At 41.7% G+C, this 18,306-nt stretch overlaps 1 protein-coding gene across 2 annotated transcripts in view; it reads left to right on the plus strand.

Annotated features, from left to right (window-relative positions):
• The window catches only part of LOC127651189 (glycine receptor subunit alpha-3-like), an 83,354-nt gene extending 65,948 nt beyond the window's left edge, over positions 1–17,406 (plus strand). Inside the window, exons 7-10 of one of the 2 annotated variants that reach the window (XM_052136901.1) lie at positions 5,722–5,936; positions 6,717–6,866; positions 8,671–8,787; positions 16,066–17,406. In XM_052136901.1, the coding sequence (XP_051992861.1) occupies positions 5,722–5,936; positions 6,717–6,866; positions 8,671–8,787; positions 16,066–16,341 (758 nt within the window). In that variant the 3' untranslated portion in view covers positions 16,342–17,406. The remainder of the gene's footprint in view (positions 1–5,721; positions 5,937–6,716; positions 6,867–8,670; positions 8,788–16,065) is intronic. The other variant, XM_052136902.1, reaches the window with a different exon arrangement.
• The last annotated feature ends 900 nt before the right edge of the window (positions 17,407–18,306 follow it).

Raw genomic sequence — 18,306 nt, forward strand, 5'->3', positions numbered from 1 at the left:
AGTTATTAGTGTAGTTATTAGAGAGACAGAGGTTGCAATAATGAGACAGAAAATCATGTGCGTCATATTATTTAATTTATTTATTAATTCATACGTTATAATTCATTCGTTAATTCGAACGAATTTATTTATTAAAATTAAACTGCACGTTAAACATATTGACAGCCCAAGCTGTTGTTTTTTTGGTGTTTTCTTCATGTTTTTCGCCCTCGAGTCGGTCTAGCTGTTCTTCGCTGATTGTTTTATGTCTTTTGTTGTTGCCGGCTGCCTTTGATGTCCTCTTCCGTTTATTTGTTTTTTCATCTGAGCTATCCAATACTGCGGTCGCCCAGTTGTTAAAATGTTTATGTTCACCATAAATATTAAAATTTACTTCCGGAAAATCAAAATAGTCTGTCATTTTTTTTCCTCTTGAAGTTGAAGTGGATTTGTCGCTGTCACTTCTTGTTATGAATTGTATCCTATTTTCCGTTATTACAGTTGACTACGCAAAGTGATATGGAACTGTAATGCGGTCAAGACCTGCCTGGAACTACTTTAGCCGTGCGTTTCCCTGAAAATAATTGCACACCTTAGAATGTTCTCAACCAATCAGAATCAAGCATTCAACAGCCCTGTGGTATAATAGAAAAATAATGCACACCCGAGGTGTAATGGCCACTCCGCTTCGCGTCGTGACCGCATTACCACCCCGGGTGTGCATTATTTTTCTAATAATTCAACGGCCCGTCGTCAATTATTCCTTACATATATATGGAATGTGTACTCACCACCCCCCAAATCTACCCATAGGCCTTTTTCGAATTGCATTGCTCATACAAACAGCCCCCGTTGGCCTTAGGGGTTACATACCAAGAGGCACAGGGGCACAATAGAAACTAACCCTTCAAACCCATCACATTTAATGACTTTATCACTCATCATCGGTTCATTAACACTCCTTTAAATGTGATCTCCCCTTTCCAGTCTGACAAGATGGACATAGTACCTTCCACTTGGCTGCTTACACATTTCCTCTGCTGCCACATAAGACATCCTGCTATGTCATGTAGTTCTGCCCACTCATACATTTGCACATCTTCGTCAGTTGAGTCACGCATGTGGAATGTGAAATAACACACATGGCACAGCTTTAGTGATGTCAAAGTATGTTTTCATCCCTCAGTTTGTACATTGAGTGCAGAACAAGCCTGTCAGTGAATCGGGGGTTTTCAAACTGGGGTCAAGGGACTTTAGGGGGGCCTTTTCATGGTAATATTATATTTCTTTTCCCTTTTTTTAGGAAGTGGGTCCCTCACAAAGGGATCATCATATTGATTGACATCCACTGCTAAATTCGTGCACCATTTCTGTCCCCAGTGCTTAGATTAAAACCATACTGTTAGCTTACAACCACTGTAAGAAGTGTATCATTCCCCTCTGGGAACAAAGGTAACATTACGTACGTAACCTTTGTTAGAGATGTTCCCTTTTATGGAACTCGAGCTGCGTATGATCGCTATGGAAACTAAATACATTCAAGCCATGTGAACAGTAGCTGCCAACTGTACAAGCCAATGTGGCAAACATATAATGGTGTATAAGCAAGATTAAGTGTTTAAAAAAAAATGGGAATAACTTCGGACACCGCAATCATGAGCCTCAAAAGCCAGTGAAATGTTATTGCCGGGAGAACATGTCTCAGTATTAACAATGCTAGTGTAGCACCAACTAGTGGGTGTAGGGTGGGTTTCGTTGTTCTGGACTCAACTATAATTACAGCACCAACTACGCCACCCTGGGAATTTCACCCAGGGAAATAATGGTCCAATAAGGACACAGGTTCGTTCCCACAAGATAGAGCAGAGACGTGAATATATAAAATGACAATACTTTATTATGACTAAAATCAAAACTCCACACACACACACACACAATTCAGTACACAAAGGGTTAATATAGCTTCGAAATCAAAACAAAAGGAACATAAACAAAATCAATCAGACAATCAAAGATAACATATCAGATGGCAAGGAGAAATAACAAACCTACCCAATTCCACTCACTACAAGCACTTCAAACGTACACTAATGTACTCACTTCACCACAAACACACGTGCATTCAAGTGACAGAAAATTCAGAAGAGTCAAATCACTCAGTGAACAAGGGTACCATTAACTTGGGCCTAGAGTGGTCAGCACTCCCTCTTAGCCAGTCCAACAAAATCAACGTCAAATTGTCACAAATCAATAAACAAGAAAAATACAATCAAATTATCATAAATCAATAAAAGTACAATCAAATTATCATAAATCAAATCAATAAACAAGGGAAAAAAATACAAAGTTAATCAACAAAATACAAAAAACACCAAAATAACAGATACAAAATCACATTGCATGAACAATATACACACACAAACGACTCACTCCATAAGATCACACAAACATCAATACTTATTTCTCACGAGAACACACACACACAATAAACGAACGCACTCAACCAACTCGCATCATCTTATGAGTTCATTCACACAACAATCTAACTGTACCATACGAACCCCACAAACGGCTTTTCAGTTGAAACAGTGCGGAGGTGGCCAACGGCCACACGGAGTAATACTCGAGTCTCACAATCTCCCGGCGTCAAGTTCACTTAATGTGGGCTAGTCAAGCAGGCGCAAATGAGGCGAGGCAAGACGGAACGTCGCGGCAACGCGCAACAGAGGTGCTCCAGACAACGAATACAAAGACCAACAAAAGAAAGGGAAGCCAGGTCACGGTCCCAATCAGCTCACTGTAATCATGCCGACATTACCAGCTCTTGGCCTCTTCACTGATTATTAGCAAATCAGCCCTCCCAGCGTCAAGCCACGATGGATAAACACCGCCCGGGATGCATACTAAAACAAACAGAACGCATACAGCCAACAGCTCCACCCAAATTAAATATTTCTCTACCTATGGTAACGTACCCAAATGATGTGCAGCTCAGCTCAAGGATCCCCATACGGAAACAGCTCGGAAAGACGGTGTCAAAGTTTGCAGCAGCCTACACGCTTCCCAACAACACAGAAACCTTCCTTATACACACTCACGCACCTATAGCGCACCTGGATCTAATTAGGTGATTACCATTCAGTTAGTACTCAGGTTTTACTAAAATTAAACTAGGCAGCTATGCCTGCTACACTAGACACTGGCATCATGACAGAACGTGAGCTGGAGACAGGCACGTCTGCATCGCCTGTGAGTTCAGCTCCACACCTACCTCAAGTGGCTGAGATTGACATTTTGAAGTCTCTGAGTGAGTGACAACCAATCGTCGAGATAATACAAAAAGCGGATGCCTTGAAGCCTCAAGGCATTTTGAGAAAGTGCATTTTTTAATGGTGATGGCTTACAGCACGCATGGTCTCTCCAACAATTTTTTAGTCAGAAAATGCCTGCCAAGTTAGGCCTCAGAGCATGTCCGACGATACTCACACATGGAACTCCAAATTTGGATGCCGTAGAACTGAGAACAAGTGAGGATAATGAAAAATTGCTCAGAAATGTACGCTGTGTCAACGACGTCCTCACGTGTTTGCCACTCAAAAGGGTGTAAAATAATCCTTGCTTTGACATGAGTCGCTAGAAACAAACACGGGCCTACACAATTTGTGCACTGAAGAACAGAATATCTGACTCGATGGCGAGAAAGCGAGCGCATTTATGGAGCCTGTGAAGTAGCTCCCTTGGAGAAGTCACTTAAGCGCCATCAACCAATAAATTGGCGTGATTGTATAAGGGCTTCAGACAACATGACACTCAGATGGTGTCCCATAACGATCATACGCAGCTCGAGTTCCACAAATGGGAACCAGAATATTTTCTTCGGTTGTTTTCTGGGCCAACAGCGCATGCCAGATCTGTAAGCGTTCGGTGTTGTTAGGCTCCATGACACAGTCTGCTCCTGGGTTTTGTTCTTCAACATTCTCCTTTTCCACTTCCTCTTGTTGCTGTTGCTCTCACTTAGTCTCCCAGGGACTTTATTCTCAGGTCACCTCAACTACAGTGTTGACAGCTTGAACCAGCCAGAATCCTGAGGAGAATAGAAGTGTGTGTTTGTTTATTTGTTTCAGTGTCTATGCTTGGGTGTGAGTTACAATCCAGTTACTTTTTTGTGGCAAAAACACTAAAGATGCCACTGTTTGTTTAAGCACAAATCTGTTTATTTGTCTACCTGTCTATTTATCTGTCTGTCTCTCTATGTGTTTTTTTTCTCAATTGCACTCTTGCTGCAATGCAGGGAAGTATGGAATATTACAAAGTGAAAATCTCCCAGGGAGTTTGGAATAAATGAGACAGAATGAGTGAAAGCTGTCTGCCTGCTTTTAAGCAAGGCCTTTCAGAAATTTGTATTGAGAAAGGAAAAGGCTTAGTAGCAGATAACAAAAAGCAGACTGCAGCTAAAAGCTTTCAGATTGTATAAGGTACTCTCTATCTTTCATGCAGATTACGTGCTAAACCAATCTTCTAATAGTTATTTACAGTCATTCACCAACCACATATGAAACCAATGTTTGCTTTTACATTTGACAACATCGTTTTGCGATATGTTGCACAGAAGAAAATTGCACTGTCATTTAGCATTTCATGATTAAGTGAAGCACTGTATTTGTGATTCCTCGTGTCTACTTTTAGTTTCCAATGTGATCTTTGTAATTTATGATCATATAAGTGAATAATATAAGAAGAATACAACAATTATGTTTGATTAGTGTGGCTTTCATAATATCAGAAATGAGAGAAGAAAATGTAGATTGTATTCCATTTTCAGATTTAAGACATGGTTTCAAAAACTTTATCAAACATACCTTGATTGAATTGCTGAAAACAAAACAAGAGACAAAACAAAACAAAATATCCCTAGCCATTTATTCTTACATATTCTATTTGTTTGACATTTTGCAATTTGTATAATAAATATCTTGGTGTAATGCTGGACAATAAACTTAAGTGGGATGTATGGTCTGACTGTGTAAGTAAAAAGCTTCAACAGAGAATGTACTTCTTAAAGAAATTACTGTCCTTTAATGTTCAAAATAGAACACTGTTGATGTTTTATGGGGCTTTTATCGAAAGCATTGTGTCTTTTTGTGTGATTTGCTGGTATGGTAATGCCTCTGAAGCTCAGAAGAGATCATTGGGGAAGGTGGTAGTAACAGCAAGTAAATTACTAGGAACAAAGTTAGAGAGTATAGAGAGTATATACAAAGGAAGAGTGTTAAACAAGGCTAACATCATTGTGAATGATAAAAGGCACCCTTTATCCTATACTTTTGAACTACTACCATCAGGTCGACGATACTGCTTACTTAGATGTTTAAAAAATAGGTTTAAATTTTCTTTTATTCCTCAAGCAATTAAGTTTTTAAATTATCCTCCCCCTAGTGGTAGTAGATGAAATAGATGCTAGACTGGATATCTTAATGTTTACTATTATATTTTATTTTATGTATTCAAATTGTAAATAATATGTCAAATGTGAATTTGCCAAATGTTGGGTGAGTTGCTGTACGCTGCAAACACAATTTCCCTACGGGGATAAATACAAATAAATACAAAAAAAATAAAAAATACAATGATTGTATTGGGGCTCCTACTAGAAACAGAATGTAACCATGTAACACCTACAAAGTCTTACAGTAGTGAATAAATCGTCAGTGATGGTTTTCACATGCCTTTTCCTCCTGCTAGGCAAGTTCACATGCATCGAGGTGCGCTTTCACCTGGAAAGACAGATGGGCTACTACCTGATCCAGATGTACATTCCCAGCCTGCTCATCGTCATCCTCTCCTGGGTCTCCTTCTGGATCAACATGGATGCTGCACCTGCCCGTGTCGCCCTGGGAATCACCACAGTGCTCACTATGACAACACAGAGCTCTGGATCCAGGACATCCTTACCTAAGGTCAGAGTGTGCTCAGAGTAAACCTATGCTCTTTATATCTTTAGCAAAGACGCTGTATCTCTGGTCTCAAATCAGCATTTAAGTGTAAGTTCTACCAACATGCATTCTTTTTTTCCCTCCATTCATTCTTAGCTATCATTTATTAATGCAGCCTATAGTGGAATGTGTAAAGCTCATCCATGTGTGAAAGCAGGCGGACAGTATGTGTTGCATATTAAAAACTCATAAATGTAGCATTGAGTTACATAACTTAATTGCCCATTCCAGAAAACAGACTTTTCACCTGGCAGAGAATTATGTATGATTATAGTAGGCTCAGTGTTAAAAGGATAGTTTACACATAAATAAAATTATGTCATCATGTACTCACTCTCAAGTCATTCCAAACCCATATGACTTTCTTCTTTCCGTGGAACACAAAAGGAGATGAGACAGAAAGACAACTTTACTATTCTCTTTCATTGCATCCATGCAATGAAAATGGATGGTTATTGAGGCTAACAATCTGCCTAAGATCTTTCTCTTTTTCTGTTCCTTTTGAAGATAGAAAGGCATGCGAGTTTGAACGAACATGACAGTGAGTAAATTATGATAGAATTTTTATTTTTTATTTAACGATCCCTTTAAGGACAATGGATTTTTATGAATAAATGAAATCAGACCGATCCCTGTGCTGTTCAATAATATAACAGCTGGGCTATTATGCAGGCTGGAATGAAAGAGGCAAAGGCCAAGCAAGGCATCTGAGTACTAATGTGTTTGTGTGTATCTGACATGTAGGTGTCCTATGTGAAGGCCATTGACATTTGGATGGCTGTGTGCCTGCTTTTTGTCTTCTCTGCCCTGCTGGAGTATGCTGCAGTCAACTTTGTTTCACGGCAACACAAGGAGCTCTTAAGGTTCCGACAGAGAAGAAAGAAGTCTGGCAAGGTATGAAAGTCCACATTTGAAAACTTGTGTTCATTCAGACTTTTCATGGATCACTTGTTTCATACACTCTTAGAAAAAAAGTTCTGTTTAAGGTACAAGGCCAACACTGGGGTCATACCCTGGTTAAGGTTAAATATATGTACCCTCAAGGAGACCAAAAGGCAATTTTTTTGTACACAGAGTAACAAAACATGCAAACATAACTTTAAAGATACAGTACACAGTAGGTCCTGAGAGTACATCAATGTACCCAAACTGAGTTTTAAATTTTAATTAGAGCTACAAAAGAAGGCCCCCTTGAAGGTGCCACCCCAATGATGGCCCTAACCTCCTCGTAGTCTCTATAATGTTGTTCTTGCTCTCGGTGGGGCATGTGGTGAGTTGTGCGTGGATGACACGGAGAATAGCATGAAGCCTCCACATGTGCTATGTCTCCGTGGTAACACGCTCAACAAGCCACGTAATAAGATGCGTGGATTGAGGTGAGTCACTACGCCACCACAAGGACTTAGAGCGCATTGGGAATTGGGCATACCAAATTGGGGAGAAAGGGGAGGAAAAAAAATTAAAAAAAGAGTGCAACTGTTAATGTGAGGTAGTCTTTACCAGGTTCAACCTGATATGATCCAATATTCATCATGTCACATGTGTTCTGTAGTACTCAATATAAGTGTGGCTGTAGTTGGGCCATAGGCTAATATCAAGTAATCTAATAATCTAATATCAATAGTGCCAGCTATTTTGTTTAATTTCACTCAAGCGTTGCCAAACCAGTGATGTTATACAAAATTATGATTTCAAGTTTTAGTTTTTCTGTATTATTACTATGGTTTCACTATTAATATCATGCTTAAAATATGGTTACTGTAGTAAAACAATGGTAAATTAATTGCTTTTAAAATGATTATTAGTCCCAAATAATTACACTCCGATGTGATTCCCGGATTGTTATTCCTATATACAATACTGCTCCCTAGAGGTGATCAGTAGTTAGTACATCTTCATGGCATATCAAGTTACTTCTTATTCATAACAAGTTTATTTCAAAGCTATAGCACGCTCATAGGAGTGGATTAAAATTGCATTGAAGCAGGGATATTATTTCCCCTGCCTCTGTGTGGTTGGAGATTAATGACTATGATTCCAGGCTTACCTGGTGGAATATTCTGGTGATTATTATAATTATTTTATTTTTTTCAATAAGATTTTGAAATGGATGGGCATGCAATTCAGCCACAGTGTTAAATGTTATTTATTGGTTGCAACATTCTGTTTCAGATGAAACCATATTATTTTACAATAATGCACATATTTCAAGATATTTTATTTCTTTTACATGTTTTTACTTGTGTACAATACTTTTTTAAATATCACCTACTGCTTAAAAAGATATTTCACCCTAAACTGAACATTTTCATTATTTATTTAGTCACCCTCATGTCGTTGTAAACGCATTTGACTTTTTTGTCATGAAAAAAGGAGATGTTAGGCAGAAGGTTTATGATCAACAGCTTTAGTCACTATTCACTTTTCTTGCATCTTTTTCCATATGAAGAAGTGAATGGTGACTGAGGATGTCATTCTGCCTAACATCTCCATTTGTGTTTTATGGCAGAAATTCATATGGGTTTGGAACATTATGAGGGTGAGTGAGTAACAGATGACAGTAGACAGACTGCCACTTCAATTTGCACAATCAATAGGCATGTGTATAGTATGATATCCTGCATGTTGTGAGCCATTATATTTTATTAGTTTGCATGCTTTGTTTGTTTCTTTCTTCAAACCCATGTGTTGCTGAAAGGTTATCAGTCAAACATTTGATGAGGAGCTTACTGAGTCATTGCATCATATCAATGGCCTGTGCAGTGCCGAGCCCGTTTATGGATCAATGGGCCAACTCAACGAATCAAATGACATGGTAAAGAAACAGAGAGTACAGTGCTTCATCCTAGTCCCTTCTTTTGAGCGATGAGATCTTGATATGGTTACTCCCCTTCCACACCATGTGTCCACCATGTTCATTATATTTCATGACATCCAGTACCATTTAGATATAGAGAAGTGATCATAATGTCCAGATTAAAATGGACACATGAGTGTTTTATGATTCACATGTTTATGAATATGATTGTCATATGCAGTGAGCAAATGTACATTTTTAACAAAACAGACAAAAGTGCCAAAAGAGCATGACACATTGCTTTCAAAATTAATTTTATGTTTGTCACCAACATACACTGGTAAGGTCTTACCTACTTTTTACTTAACTTTTAATTAAAGAAAAAACATATTTAAAAATTCCTACCACAATCCATTTAGCAAAGCTCAATTCCTCAATATTGATATACTGTATGATAAAGTAACATGAGGTTTGAATTTATTAATAATAATTTAACCTCTACAATTTCCCCAAGTGTATTTATTTTTAGGAGAAATACCTTTCAGCATTTAAAGGAATCGTTCACCCAAATATGAAAATTCTCTGCTAAACACTACGGGGAATGCAATACCCACGCCGCCGCACTTGGGGCTGTCCGGACCCCTACGGTTGTGCAGTGTACTCACAAAAACGCGAGAGGTCTCAGACATGAGCTTCAGATGTCGACTCAAGGGCATAAGAGCCTGGAGTAGCATAAACATCTAAACCATTCAATTTTGATGAATGTGTGCGGAAAGGACCAGCCTGCCACATCACAAACTTGTTCAGGCATGAGCTGAGATGTCGACTCAAGGGCATAAGAGCCTGGAGTAGCAAAGCATCTAACCCATAAAGTTCGATGAATGTGTGCGAAGAGAACCCTATCGCAACACAAACTTGTCATAAAAACTGATGAATGTGAGCAGAGAGGACCAGCCTGCCGCATCACAAACTTGTTCAGGCATGAGCTGAGATGTCGACTCAAGGGCATAAGAGCCCGGAGTAGCAAAGCATCTAACCCATAAAGTTCGATGAATGTGTGCGAAGAGAACCCTATCACAACACAAACTTGTCATAAAAACTGATGAATGTGAGCGGAGAGGACCAGCCTGCCGCATCACAAACTTGTTTAGGCATGGGCTGAGATGTCGACTCAAGGACATAAGAGTCCGGAGTAGCAAAGCATCTAAACCATAAAATTTGATTAATGTGTGCGGAGAGTACCAACCTGCCGCACCACAAACTTGTTCGGTGTCAACTCAAGGGCGTAAGTGGCAAGAACATCCAAACTATAAAAGTTTAAAGAATGTGCGCGGAGAGGACCAACCTGCCGCACCACAAACTTGCTGCAGAGGGAGACCCTCTGGTAGAGTGCGCCCTAAAACCTACTGGCGAAGCTTGACCGCGCGCCTCGTAGGCCCGGGCAGTAAGGTCCCTCACCCAAAGTGACAACCCGGTCACGGCTTCAAAGTGAAGAACTGCTGCCCTGACTTTACGCCACTAGCAAATGCGGTGGACATAATTCTGAAGGGCACAGACTGGACAAAGTCTGAGTAGTCTTTAGCTGCTCCGGCATTACAAACGGCAGGGAGCAGAAGGCTTAGAGAATGACTGGCCAAGGGTCAAGAAAGGCACCTTGGGCAGGTAGTCAGGGTGAGGGTGCAAAGAATGCTTTTGGTCCTACCTGGGGCAACTCAAAACAGGCCGGCAAAAGAGACAGAGCCTGTAGGTGTCTCTGTCTCCTTAGAGACGTAATTGCCATATGAAAAACCATCTTGAGAGTCAGAAGTCTACCAAACGCTGACTCTAGAGGTTTTTAAAAAAGGGGGGGTCTTACCCTATGAAGAGGTCCTAGCAAGGATGCCCACCCACCCACCGAGGAGTGGCAAACCGAAGTGGAGGCCACATAGAACCTGGCAGTGGTGAGGCAAGTTCCCGCTGACAGTTCTTTCTACAGAGAACTGAAGCAAACTGGCAGTTAGCTGGTTCTGTAATATGAACTTATTAGAAGGAAACGCATGCAGGCACATTAGTGCCATGTATGCGCCAACACGATCAGTCCCCCCCATTGCGCTATCAACATAGGCAAAGAGGTCCTCTTCTGCCCTGTAAAATCTACCCAGATCAGTTCCAAGTGGAGGGAGCCCTAGCACTTGAAATGGTCTCCATAACCTCAGGAGAAAGCCCTGCGAACCTCAGTTGGTACCCTACAGGGGCCAAGCATGAAAGGTTTCACAATTCGGGCCGGGGATGAATATGTCCCCTGAGCCTGAGAAAGAAGGTCCTCCCTGTTCGGAATCGACCAAGGCGAACCGTAGAGGAGAGATAATAACTCTTAGAACCATATCCTGTACGGCCAGCGCAGCGCCATAAGTAGGAGGCAAGACCCTTGCTGGTGAACATTGGCCAAGACTCCTGGGAGCAGAGAAACCGGGAAAAGAAATGCATACAGACGCACTCTGGGTCATGTGTCTTAACGTCCAGACCCAAGGGGGCTGGGTGATTTCAGGGAGAAGTAGAGGAGACATTGCGCTATTCATAGAGGCGAAGAGGTCCTCTTCTGCCCTAAGATCTCACCCAAACTTGTTCCAAGTGGAAAAAGCCCGGCATTTAAAAAAGGTCTCGATAACCTCAGGAGAAAGCCCTGTGTCCCTCAGTTGGTACCCTTAGGGGCCAAACATGAAAGATTCCACAATTCGGGGCAGGGATGAAATATTGCCCTGTGCCTGAGATAGAAGATCCTTCCTGTTCGGAATCGCCCAAGGCGAGCCGTCGAGGGAAGAGATTAGCTCCGAGAACCAAGCCCTGTTCGGCCAGCGCAGTGCTATCAGTAAGAGGCAAAAACCCTTGCTGGCTGAACTCTGGGCAACTACTACCTTAGGGTGGAGTTCTTAACTCCCCGTTGGTATTTTCTGTCTGGACCGTAAATCTGCTCCCGTGATCACGGGCATCCAGGGATATAACTGACCTGAGTGACAGGAGCTTACCCTGGGCCCTAAGGAGAATCCGACGTGTCAGAAATACAGCTGACAAGAACGTGGGTCTCCTTGATGATTTATGTAAGAGGCTACCGCTGTACTGTCCACCCGCACCAAGACATGGCAGCCTCAGGAGGAGGTATTTCAGGGCCAGAAATACAGCCATCAACCCGAGACAGTGACTGTGACAACCGAGCTGATGACCCTCCTATCGCATTAAGCTGGACGACCACTTAAGGCCGCTACCCCGCCCGTCAGGGAGGCGTCTGTCGTTAGCAGTCTGCTACAACAAGACGCACCTAGAGTGGGACCCAAGGCAGAAAACCGGGGTCTGAACCACATAGAAAGGGAACGAAGCTTGAGGCGCATAACCCTATTTAGCCTAGGGGTTTTGGCCCTTGGAAGAAATCCCCTGGCTTTTGGCCACAACAAAAACGGTCTCATGAGCAGAAGGTAAAGAGGGATCACTGTGGACGCGTTCGCCCTGAGACCTGGAAATCGTTGATACTGATAACAGTGCAACCTTGACCTAGCCTGACTTTGCTCAGGGTGATCTGAATGGACTCAATACTAGCGGGAGACAGTTGTGCCCGCATTGTGATTGAACTCCATACGATGCCCCGATTGACAGTGTTCTGAGTGGGAGAGAGGACGCTTTTCTTGGCGTTGAGCCTCAACCCCAGAGAAACAGATGACCTAAGACGATGTCCTTGTGCTGAACTGCCAGTTCCTGGAACTGCGCTAGGATCAGCCAGTCGTCTACATAATTCAGAATGCAGATGCCCCGGAGTCGCAAGGAGCCAGCGCTACATCATGCATTGTGAATGTGCGGGTAAAAAGGGCTAGGCTGGGTGAAAGAACCTGACCCTGGAAGGCTTCGCCCCCGGAAGTGAACCTCAGGAACTTTCCATGTTGTGGCAGAACTTCTAAATGAAGTATAGAAGTGCGTAATATGATCGATGGTGACCAGCCAAACGAGTTGTAGGGCTTGAGACACGACCGTCTTGACAGGCATCATCTTGGACTTGAACACCCATGGGTAGTTCAAGCTTTAAGATCTAAGCCAGACGCCACCCCTCACCCTCCATTGGTAACGGGAAGTATTTAGTGTAATAACCTAACTCTCTCTCTGGAAGGGGAACACATACCATGGCCCCTTTAACCAGGAGATTGAGTCTTTTGTTTTTACAAAAAAAGAAATCCGGTTTACGGTAGTGAGAACACGCCGTTGAAACACGGAAAAGCGGCGAGTGAATTAAATCCTGACGCCCTTATAAGACCCACAGAAAAGAATATATCCGGCAGGAGTTTCCACGCTGCCAGGATCTCTGAGATGGGTATTATATTTTAACACTTCCTGTTGAGGGGTTGTCGGTGTTTCAAGCGTCCTGAATAAAATGCAGGAACAGCTGAAAACACCCAATTTTGATGGAAGCCTCTGCAACCCGAAACACCAAGAGGTGGCGGGAATGGAGGGGCTTTGAGGGGGTACCGGGAGGGGTGAAGTGAAGCACGCGCCCGTCCCGAGGGAGCTACCCCTAATCTAGGTGCAAGACCGTCAGGGTTTTCTCTTGGGTCTTGCTTCGGGGCTGGCGAGGGTGGCGAGACTGTCCCCAATCCCTGGGAGGAGGAGCACGACTCGCCACGCTTTGCTTTTGAGCCTCCCTTCAGTCAGGACCGAGGCGGTCTGCGGCTTGCTCGTCAAGCCGCAGAACCCACACTCAGGTCATCCAGGGGTCAGCCTGGTACGCCTGTAAAACAGCATAGTGTGCAGAGCAGCACCAGCCTGACCTGCTGCTTGATAAGCCCTTCCCACTAAAGTGGAGGTTGTCCTACAAGGCTTTGAGGGGAGAGAGGGCTTTAAGTGATGATGCCGAGCCCGGCGAGAGATAGCCCGCAAGCGTCTCTTCGACCGGCGGCATCACTGAATACCGCCGTGCCTCAACACCCACGATAGTCGAATATAATGACGCCGAGGGTATGCGAACACGGGAAGAAAATATATATATATATATATATATATATATATATTTTTTTTTTTTTTTAGGGGTTCTCCATGAGTGAAAAAGCTCTTCATGGAGGTTATCAAAGAAGGGAAGGGACCCATGAGGCGTTCCCTTTCTTAGACTGGAAGATAAAATATATCCCCTAATTTGGAGCATTTGGGGGTCTCTTTTTCGCGTGGCCAGTCCAATCTGGCAACCGCACGAGTAACAACATCGAGCAATTCCTCCGTAGATTTTTTATCGCGGACGGAAAGCTCGGAGGCGGGAAGAGAATCGCGATCCACCTCATGATCCGAAGGAGCGACGAGATCATGTGTGAAGGACCAGCTGGGTTTGGGGAGAGAGTGAGAGAAAGGGATCAACCCGTCTCTTGCTCCTCAGCCAAATCCATGCAAGAGCCCCACGAACGTTTTTTTTTTTTTTTTTCGTGAGTGCTGACTCCCGGAAGCAAGCGAGGCGAGCACGACGCACTCTGCCTGTTAAAGCAAATCGCAGTGCTCGCACCCGCCCTGCTGCAACGCGAGAGCAGCGTGCTCTTACCCCCAAACAAACAGAGCAAAAACTGATGTGTGTCCTCTTCAGCTATAGAGTGAGAAGAGGGGAACACGCACCGTTTGCGGCTTTCAGTCATTCTCTCTTTTTCTAAACAGAAGAGAACAACGTTCACTGCACACTGCCTAACTGATTCTAACTTCTATAGGTACATACACACTGCCAGCGACATCGCGCGCGACAGCTACTCAATACCATTCATTTTCAATGCGAGCACAGCGACTTCCGGCGATACGAGCTGTCGCGACCGTTGGCGCTAGATGTGGGCGTGTCCAGCGACGCGACAAAGTTGGGAAAAGTTCAACTTTGGAGCGACTAACGGAAGCGACAGCCAATAGGAGAGACGACGGGAGAGCTCACGTGATCCTTCTCTCTTTCTCTCAGCTCCTGCAGTAACGGAAAGATGGATGAAAGGCTAATTCTTGCTGTTAGAAATGTTCCAGTGCTCTATGATATGTCTCTTCCCACGTACAAGGACATTTTAAAGAAAAAATACTGCGTGGAAAGGAGTATCTGAGATCGCGGGGATTTTATGGACCCAGACAGACCGACATTTGCATTTTCGCCGTAGATAAACAGCCGCTCTGGCAAACAGCACGCCTTGTTTCTCATTCATCTTTGATATAAAGCATTTTATGTACTGATTCCATTTATATTTAGTTTTTTCCCTACAAAATGTTTGTTTTTAGTGGCAAGAAAAGAGATTCGCTGTCAACAGCAATGGAATGACATCCGTGAATGTCATTTATAAACGTTACTAGGCAACCAGTAGTGGGAACACCCACTAGCGACTTCACCGCCAGCCACTGGCGACCTGCAGCGATAAAGTCGCTGGCAGTGTGTACGCAGCTTAACAGAGGAAAGAAAGTTTTGACAGGGTATGTGAAACACACAGAAATAGAATCGCTCTGAAAAAAGAGTTTCTGACGACACCTGGTGACGTATCCATTTATAGCCTGGCCTCAGGTGCATCTAATGATTACATCAGCCGAGGCTATAAATTCCGGTCAATGTTCATTGACGTGTTCCACACATTATTCAGCTCGGCTCACAGCTAAAGCTGTTTCTCACCCAAACTTATCATATCGCTTGTGACGATATAGATTTAACCACCAAAGTCTTTTGGATAACTTTTAAGCTGTGTTTTCTATATTTTTTGGGAGATTCTGATCACCATTCACTTGCATCGAATGGACCAACAGAGCTAAAATATTCTTCTAAAAATCTACATTTGTGTTCAGCATAAAAAAGTCATAAACATCTGGAATGGTGTGAGGACAAGTAAACGATGAATTTTCATTTTTGGGTGAACTATTATTTTAATTCAACTATTGTGGCTGATTGTTAGTTCCATTGAATCACATAACATCTAATAACTAAACTGAAGTTGAACTATTTGCCTTTCAATTCTTATATGTTCAGAGCCACTGTAATAAAACAGAGAATATTTAAGATAGGTGTGAAGGAATGAAGATGCTACAGGTCAGGTTTGAACATAACATATTTTGTGAAAATGGGGAGTGGGGGGTTCGGTGTAAGGTGACCCCACAAGAGCTCTGATTCAATTTGAATATTGTACCTAGTGCAAACAGTCACTGTGTTGTATTTACAATTTAATAAAATCTGTTTGTTATTACTTCATATCATACAATTTGGTAAGCAACAGGTCATCAAGCCGTACAAGGTCATCTTCATCTAGGAGTACTAGAGTCTTGATTGTTTTTATCCTTTCCTGTGCTCAGGGGGAGGACGTGCAGGAGAGCCAGCTGAGCTTCACGCCCAATGCAGGGAAGGACGGAGCCGTGCCCAAAGCTGAAAACAATGCAGCCACAACACCCTCTAAACCAGCCCATGCTGCCGGCAAGAGTCATGAGGAGATGAGAAAACTCTTTATTGACCGAGCCAAGAGGATTGACACTGTGTCCCGTGCTGGTTTCCCACTGGCTTTTCTGTTTTTCAACATTTTCTATTGGGTTCTGTACAAAATCCTACGCCATGAGGATGTGCACAAGCCATAGATGGAAAGACATGTTGCACCATGGGAGGTACAATAGTAACACAAAAATGCTGCATCAAGAAACTCTGATGTTATTACTCGTGTGCAAGAGGTCTTGCCAAGATTTAAGTTACATATTGAAAAATATTTCCAGAAACTGTGACATCAAGGACCAATGTCTACTTTCAATACTTTGAATACTATTTGTGTTGTACACTCATATGAGGACACTGCACTCATTATGCAAATGGCAAGGAATCCGTAGGGCCTCTGGCACACCTGTCCAACACGTACACACCTAAAACAAAAGTAATCAACACTTCCACACACCTCATTAACACCAAAGCACTGTTTTACAGTCTGACACAGATTAGACACTATCTACAGCCCCTTGTAGAAACAAATGTGTGTCTTGTACTGGTTTTGTCAAATCTGTTGTCTTACAGCTTTACTGCCAATGTTCTATGTAGGATTTTTAATGTACAGTTACAGTAATTAAAATGCCAAGTATATAACAGAGTGCAAGAGCAGAGATGTAGCCTGTATTATACACATTTCTAAACACACTGTATGTTGTTGATCATTTTATAAGGAATATTGAATAGGTTTTACTAGCAGTTTGTCAGTATATCATTCAGTCCTTGACTAAACAGCTACTGTATCATTTTATCAAGAAACAGACCTGATTGGAGAAAGCCTCTCTCTCTCCAAGGGCAATGGTTATATCAGCCAATGTAATTTCCAAGATAAACGCTAAAAATATCAAATAATAATATAATTAAAAATGAAATAATGCCATATATAGATTGGAATCGAACAGCTGATAGTTGACTGTGAATAAATGTAAGTGTTTTAAACAGATGTAACTGTATGAATGGTCATCATTAGCCAATGAATTACTGTAGGATTTTGAGGAACTATCAAATTACATTAAATAATGTTAAATAATTTATTAAGTAATTGATAAAATACTTAATTCTGTCTCTTTAGAAATTTTACTTTGAATGTGTTTGTAGTGCATTCCAATAATATCCTAAAGCATATTAATGTCTTGGAATGATGTGTGTTTGGAAACACAATTTAAATTTGGGGAAAAAAAATTTAAAAGGAAAATTTGCTCAAATGATTTTGATCGTTATTATTTACTCATTATTTTGCTTATTTAACACATTTATTTAAACTCATAATTACATATTCTTTGATGTGTTCTATAAACACAATGTTGTGTATTACTGAAATTACACATCCATAAACTGTTTAAAAACCTGGCAAAAAAATAAAAAATAAAAAATGGCAGTCATTTAAAATATTGGGACCAGACTTAACTCATTTGATCTTGTCATTCATGATGAAGACACCATTGTCTTTGAGAAATATGCTTTTTTTTTCTTCTTCTTCTTTTGAAACAAAATTGATCTACTGATAAAATGTGCCATATACATTTTGAAAGCATATATCATACATTCAATGTAGCTTGCATTTGGAAAACACCCTGGATGGGACACAAGCAGTTTACAGGCATTTACTGTATAGAAGAACATTTGTAGTTTAAACATAAAATGTTACGCATGAACTCGTCATCTCGAAGTGCTTCACTTTTCAATGTGAATTAGACCTGCCAGTCAAAATGTTCTCGCTGATAACATAAAAGAGTATACAGTGTACATTTGTAAATACTTCTGACCACACTTTATTTTACAGTGTCTGTGTTATACATATTGCATGTACATATAATTAATAACAACAAAATTGCTCCACAAAAGATTTACATATAAGTATGCTACATGCTGATCAATAGTAGGCCTAGCCTACTCAGTACTTCACTGTTATTAATCACACTGTAACATGAACACTGCAATGCAAAGTGTGGGCATATTTCGCATAGGTCTAATGAAGCTCCCTCTGAAAACGACTGAAAATAAAGATGAATACACACTTCGGCTGTTGTTTATTTTGGTGCATTATCACTCTCTCTACGTGTGTGTAC

This window comes from Xyrauchen texanus, chromosome 11, assembly GCF_025860055.1.
Source record: "Xyrauchen texanus isolate HMW12.3.18 chromosome 11, RBS_HiC_50CHRs, whole genome shotgun sequence".
NCBI lineage: Eukaryota > Metazoa > Chordata > Actinopteri > Cypriniformes > Catostomidae > Xyrauchen > Xyrauchen texanus.